The sequence below is a fragment of the Anguilla rostrata genome, chromosome 1 (genome assembly GCF_018555375.3).
Source record: "Anguilla rostrata isolate EN2019 chromosome 1, ASM1855537v3, whole genome shotgun sequence".
In the NCBI taxonomy this organism is placed as follows: domain Eukaryota; kingdom Metazoa; phylum Chordata; class Actinopteri; order Anguilliformes; family Anguillidae; genus Anguilla; species Anguilla rostrata.
This window is the reverse complement of record NC_057933.1, coordinates 76,828,503-76,847,967: the sequence shown is the minus strand read 5'-3', so window position 1 is coordinate 76,847,967 and position 19,465 is coordinate 76,828,503. Positions and strand designations below refer to the sequence as shown.

At 43.2% G+C, this 19,465-nt stretch overlaps 1 protein-coding gene and 1 non-coding gene across 2 annotated transcripts; both read right to left on the bottom strand.

Moving 5' to 3' along the window:
- Nucleotides 1–925: 925 nt before the first annotated feature.
- ncmap (non-compact myelin associated protein) lies at nucleotides 926–13,028 on the bottom strand. Its single transcript, XM_064302192.1, has 4 exons — nucleotides 12,634–13,028; nucleotides 3,071–3,170; nucleotides 2,079–2,163; nucleotides 926–1,779 (listed from the first exon to the last, which is right to left on the bottom strand). The coding sequence occupies exons 2-4, from the start codon at nucleotides 3,156–3,158 to the stop codon at nucleotides 1,509–1,511; spliced, it is 444 nt and encodes a 147-aa protein (XP_064158262.1). The 5' UTR covers nucleotides 3,159–3,170; nucleotides 12,634–13,028; the 3' UTR covers nucleotides 926–1,508.
- Nucleotides 10,639–10,710, bottom strand: trnaa-ugc (transfer RNA alanine (anticodon UGC)). Its single transcript has one exon. It is a non-coding gene; the product is annotated as a tRNA-Ala (tRNA).
- Nucleotides 13,029–19,465: the final 6,437 nt, after the last annotated feature.

The window sequence follows — 19,465 nt, the reverse complement described above, 5'->3', positions numbered from 1 at the left end:
GGTGTGTATGCAGCCATTTTGTGTTTCCGTTTGACATTATTTCATTGAGTTGCATTCTGTGGGGGAAATTAGTTTTTTTTTGCAAACATTCATTCATTCACACAGTGTTTTCATTAAAGGCAAGGCTAGACATTTAAACAGCTAAATGCCTTCACTGACGGTACTTCCTCAACACAGCCTTATGTACCCAAAATATTAAACGCCACCACAAGGGTGCGGGTCAGTTAGGGGGGAACTGCCATTTCCAAGCCTCAGTTTTCAGTCAGGCCATTACAGTAAGGCTACCCTACGGCAGTGAATCCAAAAAGGAAAATGCATTTTAAATGGAACAGTGCTTTGCTTATTTTTCAGCCTTTAGTTATAAGACGAAGGATGGTGCTTAGATCAAAATAATTTAGACAGTACATTCACAAAATGGCCTGAACTCGTTTTTATTAGATGCAAAGCACCTCGTGGACCTGGCATGTAACTCAGTCACTTCTCCACAAGGGAGCGCTATTAGCACTCAAAGTAGCTGAATGGTGCTTAGCGTCAATGGCACATTGTGTCCTTGTTTTCTTTGTTAAATATGTGGCAACAGAGTCAAATGTTTGAATTTCAATGGATGAGCTCCTGTCTAGGCACTCCTGATGTTCCCTCACCTGGACTGGTCTGAAACAGCATGGTCACGTGACCATCCGTGTGGTGGATATGCACAGGCACGAAAGCAATGTCAGGACACAGGCCTAAAATAACGAGCTACTAATAAACAAGGCACATGTGGTGTACACGGATTCTCAGAAAAGGCAAATCAAATGCAAATGCTTTAAGTTGAATGTAAGACAATAACTGGAATACGATTTCTCAACACTGGTGAGCACAGAGCCGTCGACTTTACCCAAATGTTCAATTTGAGCGCGTCCGTGCCGAGGAATTTTCGAATCTCCTCTTTTTGCATTTTTATTTTTTATTCTTTGTTAGCAACAACCCGGAAAAACATTCCTTAGCATTTTTTTTAAACAATGGGACGACATTTCAAAGAGCAAAACAAGAGAGAGCATCAGCTGACAGATGCACAAAAGAATGGAAAAGGTATTTGTTGTCAAGAAATCCAACGCATTGTTGATAGGTCTACTTCTGATACATTTCAGTCATTCAGCTTCTGAACATAGTTTATACAGCCTGTCTGAGCTAACGCACTGCGTTCCCTTCAACTTGCAAAGGGAGTATTTACACAAGTAAAAAAAAATGGATGGGTTCTGTTCTTGGTCTATAATGTCTTGTTTTTCCCAATCTAGGCGGCCATACTTGTGACCAAGGATTTGACACATCGCCGATTGATGATGCTGCATCAACAGGGGTCGCGTCTCTTCTAGCAGCAAATCCTCAGTGGAGCGGAGAAGTCGAGATTCCCTGCGCAGGATGTGCGCGTCGGGGCCGCCCGTAGTGTTTAGCGTCTTTCAACGCTGGTCCATTCCAGCTATTTTTTTACGTCTCTACCAAATGTCTCGTCTGATCCCGGAGCCTCGCTATGTGTTCTCCAGCGGCGGGGCATTGTGTATGGTCACCACCGTGGAATCGCTAATCGTACTGAGCTGCTCCATACTGTTTTGGGCATGGTTGGGTACTTCGGCTCGTGGAAGCTGGAAGCCGTTTCCCATAGTGCTGCGCGCTTGTGCGACGCTGCTGGACTGCGAGTTGGGGCCGCGTGGTCCAAAGTGCATGTTGGTATGAACGGTGGAGGAGGACTTTGTACGACTCTTGGGCCCACCCCGCAACACGCGAGACGTTTTGGTACACCTGTTGCAAAGAAGAAAAAAGGAAACACACTTTAAAAAGGAAGGAAATGTGCGAATGTGTTTTGCTGACAGAATGAAAGTTTCCTTTCTGAATTTGATTTTATTTCACAACGGTTAGCCCTAAGAAAAATTTGTATCGCAGAGCACATCAATTTTAACGTAACAATTTAAAAACAATTTTAAAATCACATCTCTTCTTTGGCAAAAACTAATGATAATAATAATGAGCTCGTGTCATTCGAACCATTGCCAAAGTCATTTAGGAATTCCTGTGGAATGTGGTTGAATATGTTGCCAGACCTGTGGTAGGTCTTCAGTATGATCAGCAATATTGTGAGTATAATGATGATCCCAATGACTATGACTGCAATCATGGCCCCAGAGCCTGGAACACACAGAAATGTCATGGTGAGACAAAAATAAATAAATAAATAAATAAATAAATAACCTGGTTCATCCGGAAATGTTATATTACACTGAGAAAAAAATAGCTTCATTGGATAAACCAAAAATTTAACTTAAGTTTGTTACATCTATATGTTTTAGGTTTTCTCGTTTGATAATTTTTTTTGGTTAATTCAAATTAACTAAAATATTTTCGATTGAGAAAATAAATAAAAATACTGGCGAAAAAATTAAAGAAAAAAAATTAGGTTAGTCCAGTGAAACATTATTTAAAGTGTACAACCAGGCATGGGTCAAATATAATATGACAAAAGTTTAGACAATTAAATTATGTCACTAAATACTAGATTAGACTCCAGTAAAAAATAAATTGACTGCTGGAGATGCCTGAAAAATTTCAAACTAAAAATATAAACCCAATTAATGTAAAATTGTATAAATAACATGGACTTTGGTCTGAATGTTGATGCAAAATATGTTTATTTTAAATAGTTAGTAAATGTAAATTGGTGCCTATAAGGGGTAAAATATGTCTAATAACAAACCCAAATTTGACAACAATACTACAGAAATAATTTCATACCATCCCTTATGACAAATTCACATTGATCTATTCTCTGTGTCCTCTGTGAATTAATTGACCTTTTGTCTTTGAAGGGCAGTTACAGCCTATAAGTTTGTTTCGAAAATCTGAGTGAAAAAGATACAAAAATACACACATACACACGCACACACACACAAACACACAGACCCACACACACGCACAGACCCATACGCACACACACATGCACACTCACATACACACACATGCACACACTCACATACACACACATGCACACACACACAGGCACACACATACCGACACACACAGTGTCAGGGACACATACTCTGGATGAGAATGTTCTCTTTGGACTTTGTAGTGGCCGGAGACTGGGTGGTGTTGGTGGTGGAGGTGGAGAAAGTTGCAGATTTCATCTTTAGGAATGTCTAGGACAGCAGAAGCACAGTATGCATTAGAACCAGGTCGTTAGAAAACACCTGATCTTAGATAATCAAGACTAGCGCTGCTTTTACAGTAATTCTGCAGCATTGCTGTAATGTCGAAGCCGCAGGGAATACAGAATACAGGTCATCACCAAGCGAAGGATGAAAGAACAAATACATAACAACGTCTGTCCATGCTCATCATCATAATAACGGCTGTCAGTGCTCATCATCATCATCATCATCAGCAGCAGGCTGGGAGGAAACAGGGAACATAATGAGACAGGGTAAGAGTGAAAGAGAACAGACTGGCCGATCGATAAATTAATCAATTAATGAATCAATCATCAATCGATTGATACGCGCCTACATACAAAGTCACTTAAGAAAAATTCATCATGCGCAGTGCAGAAACCTGAAAAGCGGTTCATTAACCCTTTAACGTGTAAACGATCACAAATACGTGATTAGAATGTTCAGTTAAGAACATTCCAATTCTGATGTCACAATCACTGCCGGGCAAGGGAGTTCTAGAACCAGGACTTTTGAAAACATTCCTTAAAACTACTTTTCCAAAGGGTTAATTGTCTGGGAATTTTGTGCAGCGGGTGACTGTATCACAGAGGGCATTGGATAGCATGGTGTTTCTGCAAGGGCTCTGGTTCTGTGCAGTTTTATATTTGGGCTACCTCAGGTTACCTGTTCTCGCGGGAGGCGAACTTGCTCCCGTACTGTAGAAAGACAACTGTGCGTAACAGGACCTGATTTTGAACAGCTCATTCTGTACCCGTCACAGTAACACTAGGGGTGAGGCATTCTGCTTCTGGACGCCCAGTGTGTGTACACATTTATATGTGCGCCAGTTAACCCTGGTTCAATTAGCCCTAACTGTAAAATGTTTTGTATCAGCAAGTAATCACGTAAGATCACTTAAATGATGTGATCTGAAAAAGCCAAGCCAGACAGGGCACCTGTCTCTAGCCTACAACCCCCCCCCCCCCCTCCAGTTATCAAACTAACCTCTGATTGTGAGGAGGCTGAGTACAAACTGATCGTCTATTTTCTTTCAAAGCTCTTCTCTGCAACTGCCAGACAAGCATCCGTCCCTTACCTCCAGTTCTACACCAACACCCATACAGTTCCTTTCATGTGCCACTTTAAGGCAACGCCTATTGGAAAATTAATTTTAAAACATCTAAAAAAAAAATCAGGAAATAAGGTGTCCCGGCACCGCCTGAGCATGTGTGTTGTTAAGTAAATGCTTCTGCTCGCCCCAGGGTCAGAATCAGAGAAGGCAGGTCCAGACTTTTCACACCGTGAGAAATATGAGATCAAAGACAAGCCCTAAAGAGGCGCTGGGAAATCTAAAAATGAGTGTGCGTGTGCAACAGTATCAGATACCAGTGTGCGTGTGGAACAGTATCAGATACTAGTGTACGTGTGGAACAGTATCAGATACCAGTGTGCGTGTGGAACAGTATCAGATACCAGTGTGCGTGTGCAACAGTATCAGATACCAGTGTGCGTGTGGAACAGTATCAGATACCAGTGTGCGTGTGGAACAGCATCAGATACCAGTGTGCGTGTGGAACAGCATCAGATACCAGTGTGCGTGTGGAACAGCATCAGATACCAGTGTGTGTGTGGAACAGTATCAGATACCAGTGTGTGTGGAACAGCATCAGATACCAGTGTGCGTGTGGAACAGTATGAGATACCAGTGTGTGTGTGGAACAGTATCAGATACCAGTGTGTGTGTGCAACAGCATCAGATACCAGTGTGCGTGTGGAACAGTATGAGATACCAGTGTGTGTGTGGAACAGCATCAGATACCAGTGTGCGTGTGGAACAGCATCAGATATCTACTCTCCTGTAGGGTTTCTCATTCAACAGCTAGACCAGGGCTGCCAAACTCTGTTCCTGGAGATCTACCATCCTGTTGGTTTTCACTCCAAATCCTAACAAAGCCACACCTCATCCAACGGATAGAGCAGGGCTGCCCAACCCTGTTCCTGGAGATCTACCGTCCTGTACGTTTTCACTCCAGCCCTAACAAAGCACACCTTGTCCAACGGCTAGAGATCTTGTCGAGCTGCTAATTGGTAGAGTCAGGTGTGCCACGTCTGGGTTCATATGTAAACCTACAGGATGGTAGATTTCCAGGAAAAAGGGTTTGTCACCGCTACGCTAAGTCAAAAGAGCCTTACTGGCTTAGAGGCCCGAGGAAGCTAAGGAATCCGCTCAGCTTGTTTAATGTATCAGAGCAGCAGCCTGCAAACTGTTCCCGGCCACAGCCGGACTCCAATGGCAAACGCATTTTTCTGTGACTCCGCCCCTTTTTAAAATGAATGTGGCCCATCATGTTTTCAAATTCGGAAGTAAAGTAAAATTCTTTTACCATTTGTCAACACCACCATGTATATCAGTCACTTGTAGCTGTGCACAGGTAGCACGGTGGATTTACTCCGTACGGTTTTTAAATGTGACTGGTGGGACTGCATTTTGGAAAATTGTTAATAATAAAGGGGGAAGTTTGTCCTCATGTGAGGAACCCATCTGACCCCATCTCAGTTCTTCTCATGACCCTATAATGCAGGGGTCCCTATCCCTAGTCCCAGAGAACCTCAGGGTCTGTCCCAGTCCAGTCCCCGACCCCACAGTTTGTTCTAGATAATGTTCTTAAGCCTTTAAGGTGTGAGATCACAAATATGTGATTAGAATGTTCTTAACTGAACATTCTAATGCTGATTGTTCTATTAATTCTAACCACTACCGGTAATGGAAAGCAACGGAGTTCTAGGACACTGACTCGTGAATTGTGAAAGAAACGTTCCTAAAAAGAAACGCCTCTGTCACGGGACATGCTGAAGGCGGGACCGCAGCATGCATCATCAAATTAACCACAAAACCTAGTTTTACCACTCCTGAAAATTAATCGCCAACGATATCGTCCCAAAGCAACTGCAATGACAGCACTAGAGTTCTAACACAAATCTGTCTCGCTTTTCTTTACGGCATGGCATTACTCATCTTAATTTTTTCTTAAATTTTTAATCTAAATTCTGGATCTGCTGAGTGCGCTGTTCAAGTCTAGATTGTACAACTAGGACAATCGCGGAGGGTATCATTCAGACTATTGTTTGACAGACTTATTATATATAAACTTGCTCACGGTCCTCGCAATGTTATATTGTTAATAAAGAGGCCTGCTCTCTTTGACCTGACTGCCTGTTTCTCTCTCATCCCTCTACAGGCACACAAAAAAAGAAAGAAAAAAATCGCAAACTCCAGTTCCAGATGCGTTTAGTAAAGTGCATTATTTAAGTTCATTATGAGGATGTTATGTGTCTTATTTTCTGCCTGGGAATTAGACGCACTCGTCCTCTGACTTTTCTCTCTAGTACTCAGATGTCAGGAAGTGTACATACATGTGTTTGGAGGGCAGGGCTTTGGAGGGAGAGCTAAGGGGAGGGGGTGGGACATTTTTTTTACTTTTAATCTAGCTCTGTCGCTCGTTTCTCCAAATTGACACACTGCACCTTTAGCCAGTACCAGTCAGCAGCAGATGGGTTCCCACACCAAGGCAGGTTTGGCTCAAGATTTCTTCCTACTACCAGCCAGGGAGTGTTTCATTGTCACTGTCACCCTAAGAGTACACTTAGGGGGTTTCAGATTCAGGCCTGGAGCTCTGCGAAGCTGTTTTACAACAAAGGCCTTTGTAAAAATAAATAAATAGTGCTATGCAAATAAAATGGAATTAAAGTTTATAAAGCACACATCAGCATAAACGGTTTGCACAGAGAAAGCACGTCAACTTTAAAAATTTAAATGTCAAGTCTCGTGTACAGAATCAATTGGGCCCAGCGCGCGTTGCAGACGCACGCAACCTCACAATTTTGGTTGCGCAGTAGCACAACCAAAGATAGCCCTAAAGGTTATCTAAGTTAATGCTCCTAACCACCGCCCTGCAATACAGTAGGCTACTCAAAACACTCGGTACAACAGGACTCTGATCTAGCATTGCTGATGTAGCTGAACGATGTTTAAAAACATAAATAAATAAATAAATAAATAACCGCAGTGGACGCCCTTGAGCTTCTAACAAGTTCCCGGGACCTGTGATTCCCGTCGTGGCGTCATCATGGCAGGTGCTTTAAAAGAGCACAAAATTGGCATCGGCTATAAAGAAAGCAGAAAAACTATGAAACACGGAACAGGATCTTTATAACTTCCTCGGCCAGTGCACACCAAATATACAAAAAGAGAGGAACAAGAGGGAAAAAGGGTTATGAATACCCTTGAACTAGCTGCTGATTACATTCGAATGACTTTGCGACCAGAAATCAAAGCCACAAATTTCATTACAGCAATTTTTACACGCTGAGCGAAGGAAGTCCATAGGCCGCAATTCGTTTAGCGAAGAGTTAGCACCTCTGAGGTTGTAGGGTCACAGGTGGGTATGGCTGTTGTACCCCCGAGGAAAGTAGGCTACCAAACCCGAATCGCTTCAGTAAAAATATCCAGCTGTGTAAATTTATTGTATTTTAAATAACAGCCTATGAACCGCGTAGGTTGCTCCGAATATGAGCGTCTGCTAAATGCAAAAATTAAAGTGCCTGAGTGACGATACATGACCGTGCTAGCACGTACCAGCCCAGCGTGCCAAGCACAACACCCACGAAGCCAATCGTGATGAACGCGGTAACTAAACCAACGCACAAACAACAGGAATGAGGCGGCGGATGACTCAAAATGATTGCACATGCGCGGAAGGAGCTGTCTCTTCCATTCGTGAAGAACCGCTTAGCCTTTAGAGAGCTACCTGCGCAAAACGACTGATTAATCTGTTCTACGGTCTGTGTGAAAACATGACATGTATGGACACTGACGTTGAGTAGTTGCAAGATCTAAGACCATACATTCCTGTTATTCAAAACATTTTAACGGCGCCTTGCTGTGGGCCAACTGTTTAACAGCGGCATCAAATAAAGCAGTAAAATATGTGTGTAATGGCATATATTCTGATAAAAAAAAGTACGTGTATGCCTCTTTTATAGCCTACACGAAAGTTTGTAAAGTTATCGCTGCTCCATTGAACATCTGGTAGCACAGTTGTGCTCCGATGGTTGCTATGGTGATTGTGTGCCGTGTGCCACCAGTTTCAAATATGTTACTCATTACTGACGTGCGAACGAACATTAACGGAAATTGCTTTGACTGTAATATATTCCACACCAGTGTATGTTCAAAAACAATATAGCGGCTTATCTAAAGGAAGTGATAATGTGTATATTTTCCCATATATCCACGTTTAGTATAACTTCTATAATTACGTTTTGAAATATCTTGATAAAATATGTTTATTTCAACATATTTTTAGTAGTCTATATTCCATTTCAAATATAATGCTGTAACCTGTTTAGAATGTATTTACCGTTCAAGGCAGTGGGCAGCCACAGTGCAACACCCAGGGACCAACTCCGGTTCTGTGGCCAGTGCCTTGGTTAAGGGCAATGGCAGAGGAATGCCTAACCTGACGTGTGTCTTTTGGATTGTGCGTGGGGGGGCTCCTTCTTTAGAGGCAACAATTCTAGCTACTGTGTCACCGAGCTGGCCACCCACTGAATGAATCATTCCATGTGATCAATCTAATTATTGAGCATGTATTCCCAGTGTGTTAATTTTTACATATTTCTATCGCATTTTTAACCTTGCCAGTGTAACAGAGAGAGAGAGAGAGGGGGGCGGGGGGTCTTCCTTCAATGAACAAGAGCCTAATCTGTCCTGCAATTTTCTGCATGTGGTGATCCATCACTCCCACAATGATATCTCTGTTGGTTCAACATTAAATAATAACAAAAGCAAACAATTTAGGAACACCTGCGACAGCTCTTCTGTGTGTGTTTACGTAATGACAGCGTGAGTCATCGAATTCAAACAGCCGAATGCAGTGTGATTTATTTTGTCACTGGACAAAGAGACAAAGAGGGTATCTTGGCTCTGGATCTAACAAATGACCTTGCCTGGAAAAACCCGCATAAACCAAATATACCCATTCACACTCCCTTATTTCCTTAGTGTTTACTCACTTTACTCATTTTATTATTTTATTTTTTTACACAGAATCAATATTTTAACAAAGATTGGCCTCTTGGGTTTCAGGCTGCTTATAATTGTTTTGCTTCAGGTAAACACAATTTTTTATGTTTTAAAACAATGAATAATTTGAATCAAATTTGAGGAATTTCCCTTTACTTTTACTTTATCATTTTATTTAACAAGGGCCCATCGCAACCGATGTACCACAGTTAGCTTCACAGCTAATTTCAATCAGAGGTCTCTGGGCAGGAAAAGCATTAAAGCACAAATCACAACACTAATACAGAATTCTTGATAACAAAAGAAAGAAGGAATGAATTATGAACAAAAAAATAAACATTACACCACAACAGTCCATTTAATAAAATTACCATGACCAAACACAGATACAATACTAGTGGCTGCACATCATATAAGCCTTGAGACATTTTTTTTTTTCCTCATTTGAGCAGCAAAACAACCCCCCTTTGTCTCTCTGGAAAAGTGACCAGTGTTCCCCCATGAAATTAACTCAGAAACAGGGCAGCCTCTCACTCGCTCAGTCACTCACTCACTCAGTGAGACGTGCCTGCCCACAGTAACGGCACTGTTATAACCACAGGAGTGAGTACGGCAGTGGTAGACTCATAGGGAAAAGTTCAGGATGAAAGGTGAATATAGCACAGGTAGAATTAAATTATAACTACAGGGGGAAAGGTTAGTGTAGCACAGGTAAATCTACAGTTAAAACTACACGGGGGAAGGTGAGTATTGCACAGGTAAACTTACAGATAAAACTACAGGGGGTAAGGTGAGTGATGCACAGGTAAATCTACAGATAAAGCTGCAGTGAAAAGGGCCAGAACAGTCACATCCATCAAACAGTCTCACTTGGCCTTTAAGCACAGGCCTCAGTAAAATCTGTAAAAGGTAAACTTTCCTTATACTCATCTGGGTATCAACTGAGCGGTTTTTCTGGATCGGAAAGCAGCTGAATGAAAGGACTGACGTTCAGACCGAGTTTGGCTCAAACTGTTTGTTTGACAATTTCCCAAACACACGTACACGTGCACACACACACACACACACACACAACACATACTCATTCACCAAATCTTTGACAAATTTCATTGGAAGACAAAATTTTCTTTGAAAATGTATGTGTCACAATTCAGACTTGTACACCCCAAACATTACATTAGAGGCTTTTTTTTTTTAGCAGATGCTCTAATCCACAGCGATTTACACCACCTTTACATTTCATCCATTTATACAGCTGGATAAATATACTAAAGCAAGGTTAAGTACCTTGCTTAAGGGTACATCAGCAGCAGACTGCCACTGTACACCGTGCCCTACCATTATACCATTATAAACATAAATATTCAACCATGGAGATGCCGGGGATTGAACCCGGGGCCTCATACATGCAAAGCATGCGCTCTACCACTGAGCTACATCCCCTCTGCAGCAAAGAGCATAATCTGAGCATATGCACTGAAACCCCCCAACTATGACATCATTTTCAGCCTTGGACTGATCACCCAAGGACAATTTGTCTTGGACAGGCAACATCGAAGACCAAAAAAAAAAAAAAAGTGATGAAAGATCAGTTATGTCTGGATGATAGGCCTACCAAAAAAATACCAACAGAGACTCAGTAGTTCCTCAAATATACACGTGGCCCTGGTGTAATTACAGGGATATTTACGCACTTTATAAGGGTTTGTACTGATCCCCCTCTAGTTGATTAGTGAAACGCTGTCATCCGCCGGAGGAAAATGGTGGGAACTGTAACTTGGAAGGCAATTGTTTTCCCAAGCTGTGATTGGCCAGTGGTTTTTTTGCCAACATGCCAGTCAGTACTTCTGCCCGCATCTGGTTTTATTGCGCTAATGTAAAGAAACAATATCTTTTCCAATGTAATATATCACGCAGAAGTTGCCTGAATGAATTGCTAATAAAACGCAACTGAAGGCAGCTACCGTGTGTTTTCCACGGGGATAACGAGAACCGAAGCGACCGCCAGCTCGTTGCAAAAGAACAGAAAATAACGAATAAAACTGATGATAATCGTCAGAACTATAAACTGTTAACAGTCCTTTTGTTATCGACTCAGCCAAGATGTATTTTTAGGGAGCACAGATCATAAGAAAGGGAATTTCTTTCCTTTTTTATGATGGTGACTCTGGGCCAAAGACGACCAGGTGTTTTTCGCTGCTTGTATTAAATCATTGTATCGGTTAGCTAAATTGTCCACTGCCGTCCTTACGAGTTGCAGTTACATCACCGTTCCTTCTGTGGGCCTTTGTGTCAAAGGTTCCTCAGACTAGGCCATTTTTAAAAGCACCATAACACACTCAGATATGTCAAACAGCTTTCAAAAGAATGCAGTTTTTGAAGAATTCAGAATTCAGTTTTTCTTCTCACCTTTTCCACCAACTCTCTATTCAGTGTGGCGAATAGCCACACCTGCTCCCCCTCTATCTGACCTGTGCGCCCTCTGTTCCCCTTAGTCTCAAAATTAAATAAAAACACCACCAAGAAGTAATCCACACTTATACATTCTCCTCTGTGATTATTTGTATTGATATCTATACACAGTAAAATGTCCAGTGTTAAATCAACTATTACAGAGTAGGCTACATATGGTCACACTCTGGATCATATGGACTCTCTTTTAGAGTTGAATTAAAACTGGACATATTACTGCGTGCAACGTGTATATTTGCTGTTTGTTTTGAACTGGAATGATAAAAATGTAGCTAGCCTATACAGAATTTGGCAATAGCCTACGTTAACAGGCTACATTATGACATTCAGCCTAATTATGAATTTATACATATAAGACATGTGCACTGCCACAGGTTGGCTATACTTGATTTACTTGTTGTTTAAATACGTCTGCATTTATTACGAAAATAGTTTCTATTACGGTTCCTTGAAACTGGTTGAAAATGAATAAGGCTTGGTTTGGAACGTCTAAATCTGTGCTCATCTCAGCAATGCGCGGATCACCCCTTCCACCGTGTGCGTCGAACCGCTTTAGGGAGCGCGGCAAACCCGTGCACACGCCAAACTAAACTGAATTTTAGGGCGAATCTCATTGCGACTGGACTCTTGCTTTCAGCAGAATTCACCGTGTCAATAACAGCCCTACAACCCCAATCGAAAAAACGCGAGGATCGCTGTGGAATGCCAGGTATTCGGCCGTAGCCGAGGCTTATCCTACCTGGTTGTCACCGCGGCTCGTCAAGACTCCCGAGCGAACAAGAGAGCGCGAGCGCGAAGGGCTGTGAGGTTTAAATTCACCAAAGCACCGGCCACGGATTTAGGAAAGCGAGACGACAGTGAAAGAGAGTCGGGTTGCTCTGCTAGTTGACTAACCTGTGCGCCCCCGCGGACTCGTCTGCATCACACCTTCCCAGGTGAGACTCCGCAACCTGGCCGATCCCCAGCTGCCGCCACACAAGAAGGCATAGTCCAGCCAGCAAAGTGAATGTCAGGTACAAGTAGAGGGACCGAAGGAATAGGAGGAAGACGTTAAGGAGATTTAAGAGTTCAGCGTGAACCGAACAGACAAAACGACGCTTTAAAAAGAAAAAAAAAAGAAAGAAACGGGGAAATCAAAACCTTAAAAAAAGATTTCTGTTCCCGAGAGAGCAGTACCACGCAAGGTTGCAACACCACTGTGTTCTACTGTACGACGGCTGCGCTGTAGTTCCTACGCTAGCTGGTTTTTCTGGTCTGACGAGGTCCAGGCGAGCTCGCGCTGCGCATCAAAAGCCAGCGCTATTGCGTTTATCTCTCCCTGTGGGAGTGGAACCGTAAACGGGAGCGATGGCCTATCCCAGCCCAGCACCACTGGCGATCCCCCAGTTTACCCAAGAACACCCAACCAGCTCTCAGCACCCCCCCCCCCCCCCAATCTGTGTGTGTGTGTGTGTGTGTGAGAGAGAGAGCGTAAATGTGTGTGAAAGAGGGAGAGAGAGACGGAGTGTGTGCATATAGGTGTGCATGTGTGTGTGCACATATGTGTACGTGTGTGAGAGAGACAGAGGGAAAGAGGGGGTTGTGAGAGACGGAGTTCATGAATGTGTGTGTGTGTGTGAAAGAGAGAGAGGGGGGAGTGAGAGATGGAGTGTGTGCGTGAGCGTGTGTACGTGTGTTTGTGACAGAGATTTAAATTGAATAATTAAACCCACAGACCCCTGTTTTGCATGATGCTGTGCACTGGAATGCTGTATGTAAGTACTGAGACCTGATCGGAGGTTCACTTTAATACAAAGACTTCATTAGCCTGTCCAACAAACCCCCTTAAACGCCTACACCAGGGGTGGCCAACTCCGGTCCTGGGGAGCCGCAGGGTCTGCGGGTTTTTGTTTTGACCTTAAATACAACAACCACTTACACAAAATAAACCAGGTGAGGTGAGTTAACTATGTAATCAACTGCTTTAATTGATCTATTAAGTGCCGAGTAAAAACAAAAGCCAGCAGACCCTGCGGCTCTCCAGGACCTGGGTTGGCCACCCCTGGCCTACACCATAGTCATGGGGGTTTGTATGGCATAGACGTTCTGGTTGATAAAAAAAGAGTACGGCCACAAAATGCACTTCTCTAAAAAAAAAAAAAACACTTCTAGTCATCATCATCACAGAAGATGGAACGCACTCTCAAGGTTCCGGAATGTTCTTCGGGATTCTGGCCACGGAACGCTGATTGTCCGGCACGGAGCAGCTCCCTGGATATCACTGTCGCTGCGAGTGCTACATTTAGCGGCTTCAGTTCACAAACAACGAAAAAAGATACCTTGAAAGCTTTGGGGTTTTAAAAAAACCAACAAAAAAAAATCCTTTCCCGAAAGGTGCATATTCTGTTACCTGGACACACAAACCGGCCAAAAAAAAAGAAAAAGTGAAAAAGATTGAGGATAGCATGAAAAACCTTTTTTTGTTGTTCTTTGGGAATTCTTTTTTTTTAACCTTTTTCATAAGACCCCGTGACTCGGCTGTTGAAACAGATTTTTTTAAATTCTCTTTTATGAATGAAATAAATTATCCTCAGCCTGTAGTGCTCGGGTTACCTCAAGGGAGGGGGTGTGTGTCTCACCTGCTGGGGAGAAAGGGGAGCTGGGCTTCTCTCAGACTCACTCTGCACTGCACTTACACACACACACACACTCACACACACACACTCACACATACACGTACACACTCTCTCACACACACACATACATGCACACGCGCGCGCACACCCACACACACACACACACACACACACATACATGCACACGCGCGCACACCCACACACACACACACACACACGCACACATACATGCACACTCACACATACACGCACACACTCTCAACCACACACAACACAACGCACACATCATCACAGCGGAACCCCCACACCTCATGCAGCACTGCACGACACACAGGCACATGCATGAATGGACACACACGCGCGTGCGCACACACACACACACACACCTGTGCGCAGCTCTGAAAGTCACAGGCACACACACACACACACACAAGCTCACCTGGAGTGTACACCCAGGAGCTCCTCTGTATCACAGCAGCCTGGAATGTGTCTTTGACTTCCTGACCTCCACAGACATGAACAGGGTCCACTGTGTGTCTCCTCACGTACTTCATACAGTGGCAATGACAGACCTGCCCCCCCAACCCCCCTCCCTGGCCAGCAGGCTGTCCTGTCTCTGTGAGCCCTGGGCAGCTGGCCTCCCTAGCTGCTTTTTCCAAAAGAGACTTAAAACCCCCACCTTTTCAGATTGCACCTCAATTAATGCTTAACTCTTTTGAAGAGCGGGTTTTTTTTTCCTTCAAGGTCCTAATTCAGTGTTCTGGAACCCTGTTGCTTTCGATAGGCAGTAGCAATTGTTATGCAGGCATTAGAATGTTCAGTCAAGAACACTCTCATCACATATTTGTGATCTCACACACCTTAAAGGGTTAATAAAATGACACAAAAACCTAACCCTTCTCTCCCTTTGTTCGCTGGTCTAATGGTATGCATCGTCCTGATGACGCTGATCCTTTTTTTTTTTTTTACTTCTCTTTAGCTCTTCTAACTATGTTCAATAAACCATCTGTAGGTCTCTTCGGCTAAAATGTGTCTGCTAAATGTTTAAATAATAACTTTAATAATAACTTTAATAATCTCAGTATGTCGGCTGAAATAACATAACTTTTGTGCATGATTTTTGTCCAGACTTGTAGGGGATCATCATCTATATTTTCTGCTGAGTGAACATAACCGAGGCTTTGGAGGTGAATTATCTTTGGGCGTGTTGATGGTCCGTGGACCCCGAAGCTGAAACAAGGACCAGACCTCCCAGAATGACCAATTAAAAGGCAGGGTTGCTGTTGTCTGTGTCTCGCACTCGGTGTGCTGTGGACATGAAATAGCTCGAGTGTTTATAATTCCTCGCCTCCTTCTGCCATAAAATATGTATTGTCTTGTTGTCTGTGGTAGATCTTATTTAGCTAGCCGTCAAAGGTGATGTCACAGATGCACCCAAGCACATTCCTAATGTGACAACATCACAATCTATCTAACAATCACTTTTTGGCACAACAAAAAAAAGAAAAAAAGAAAGATATTTCTCTATCATAATATTCTGCTCTACCTTTTTGTTTAACTTTGAGTGAGGTTTCGTTTTAGGCCAGTGCTAAAGTCTTGATTGAAGACCGTGATTCGTTTATTCGTTGATTCGAGTGCCTCAACGCTGGGCGAAAGACCTGCACCCACACCGGCCCATATCGAGTAACGTGTCTGCTTTAAACAGACATTTTACCAAGCGTGTTTCAGTGGAGCAAGTTTTATAATATTCAGACAGTATATCCCTCCCACTTCCAAAATACCTTTCTGCATCTCAGATTCAGACTGCAAAACTTAACAGAGGAAGTTATTTATGGGAAATTTAATATGTAAGTAAAATAAGAACAATATAAGCATGCAATTAATATGTCTTCGTAGCTCCCCCTGGGGTGTTTTTGCTGTGAATCCTGAAACACACACATGCATGTGCGCGCGCACACATACGCAAACATACAAGCATAAAAAAGTCTAAATTCGTTCTATCCTTCAGATAGGAGTTCTCGCACCTGACGCCAAACTAGGCGGGTGGAAAACTGGTCACGGAGCAAACAGAACAGATCATGCGCAGGATGTCAGACCAGCTCTCTTTTATGGGTGTCATATCCATCGGAAAACATGACCTAGAAATCGCCGGCGAGGCAAATTAGATGCGGAGCCGCTTGTCCACTTGAATAAGCAATGAGTAAAAGCCGCACAGGTGAGCGGGTGACCTTCAACTTTTTAACATTCGACATGGTGTATAAGATGCTTTATGTTTCCTAAAGCAGGAAGGCAGCGTTGTTCCTGTCTTTTTTTTTTTAGACTGCGTTTATCTGCGCGCGCGTCTGCGTGTGAATGCGTACAGGAAACGTGAGCACCTGTGCGCGTATGTGGCTGTGTGCTTTTTGTGTGGTCGGGGGTAGGCATGTGCCCCCTGTACGCGTTTGTGCGCATGCACTTGCACGACTCAGTGTTCGCATGCATCAGCATGCGTGTCTGTGTCTCAGTGCGTGCACTTCTGCATGCATGTGTGTTCCTGTGTGTGCACGTGCATGCGTGTGTGTGTTTGTGTGTGCTCTGGCATTTGTGTGTGCGTGTGTGTATGCATGTTTCTGTGTGTGTATGCGTGCGTTTGTGTGTGTGTGTGGCAGTCACTGTGTTTCTTCTCTCTGTATGTACACACTCACTTCCTCCTGCTCTGTGGAGAACTGCAGTTTGGCCCGCCCCCACTCACACGCAAACACGCACACGCACACACACACACACGCACACACACCACTCACCCATACACAGTCTCCCTCAAATAACCCAGAACAATTAATCTCTCTCTGTCTCTCATTCATACCCACACACACAAAAGCACTCTCTCACTAAATCACTCACACATTAATTCTCAGTCACTCACTCACACTTATTATCTCTCAATAACTCATTCACACTCATTCTCAGGCACTCATACGAACAACCTCTCTCTCTCTCTCTCTCTCTCTCTCTCTCTCTCATACACACACACAGAATACTGGAAATGCACACTTTGGAATGTGCATAGTAATCTAATTGTTTTTCCCAGTTAAAAGAAATAACTGAGGGACTCAACTCAGCTGCTACGTTAAGTCCAACATGAGTGGGCAACGTAGTTTGGGACTGAAACATTTACAATTACATTATCTTCTCAAATCAAAATAAAAAATAAAAAATAACATTACTGGGGGGTCAAAATTTAGTCAGCTACACATAAAAATATTTATCTCTTTTTGTTCACATCGGTGTAACCGGAAAGTCTAAACAGTGCCATCTATGGGCACAAAGCCGTACTACATGTAGTACCAGCTCTCTGCGTAGTACCAGCTCGCATCCTCGCCAAGGCCGAGAACTTGACATCGTCTCCTTACAAACTCACTGATGAGCAAGAATAAAACACTTTATTCTTTCTTTCTTTTTTAGAGCGAGAGAAAGAGAAAGTGCAGCTCATGTTTCCATGCATGAGTCAAGAAAGGATTGTAATTTTATTTTTCCACCAGACTTGTTGATTTTTTTTTTCTTTTTGTGGAGTCATTTTATTTTCTCTTATCTCAACAAACATAAAGCAAATTTTTCCTCAAAATACTTGACAGGCAATGACAGGGAGATCTGGTGCAACTGAACCACAGTGATATCGAATGATACATGCTTTGCAACACGGAATGCATGCTTTCAGTTCAGCTAATGTGTTTATAGTATGGGGGAGTGGTTCTGTAGCAAAATCACATAATCCCTAAACTGACAACTGTGATTGGACTGTCAGATTAAAGGAATTGCTGACAAATTCAGGGTGGGGCCCACCGCCCTTATGGTAACTGTGAATCATCGCAAATTATAATTGAGAATGTATGTCACATGCCCATGTTCTAGATTCCAGCTCTAAATGACACCGGAACGTGCAAATTGTATGGAACACTCGCAGCTTCTTCAAGCTACTCCTGTGAATTTACTCTCACGTCTGTTCTAGAGCACTCTTCTAGAACACCCATGACTCCTTTAAAATGCTCGCGACTCTTTTTGAACACTCGCGACACCTGTAAGATACTCTTTTTCCACAAGAACACTCACGACTCCTTTGAAATACGCTGGCCACTACTTGAGAACACCCGCGGCCATGTTCCACTACCATTCACGAGGCAGACAGATGACCATCTGCCTTTTCATAAGGCTGTTCTGTCTGCTTGCCTCTCATCAGATACATTGCTAATAATCCTTCATACAGACTGGCAAAATCCCCCAAATAATCTAAAACAAGGCCAATGAAACAGTACATTCCCAAGTCTATAAAAAAAAACAAATGAATAATACACAATTATTATTTTTTTTATCTCGCACTATTGTGACACGGCCGATTCAAAATCACGGTCTGTAAAACAAGGATCTCAAATTCCATGCCTGGAGGACCGCAGTGTCGGAACTACTCATTGTGGTTCCCCATTCAATAGGCAGCAGTCAACTTAGGTCATGGGAACAAGGTGTGTCTTTATCCCATAAATTACTTCAAATAAGCACTTAATGTCTGTAACACGCCCAAAAAGAGAAGACACTCTAGCGCACCAGGACCGGAGTTTGAGATCGCCGCTGTAAAATTACTGTTTATTAAAGTAAACGACAACAACAAGACAACACCCTTCCATAACAACCCCTGGAAGATCGAAGTGTGCAGTTCCGGTTACGCAAGAGCGTCAAGTGCACCGCGGCGCTCTAGCCTCCCACGCGAGAGCACGCTGAACGAGGTTGCTCAAACGGGGAAACTCAGGTCGACGGGGACTCTGAAACCCCTCTCTCACTCCCCAGGGACATTCCCCAGGAACCCGACAGACAGACAGAGCCCTCTCTGCCTCCGCACGCGATTTAAACCCGAACAAGCAAAACCAGAATTCAGGGGGTTTTCAGACTCGGAACTGGGGCCGCACTTCCTATGCTCGTTCGCATTCAAGCATTTTAAATGTTGTGTGGGGATGACTTTCCCCCCTTAAGCCACACTTTGTCAGAGATTGCTGTGCCTGCCATAATCCATTATCTTTTAATCAGTTCGATCAACTAAAATTCTTTCATTTCCTATAATGTGCTACGTGAAAAACGAATCCTTC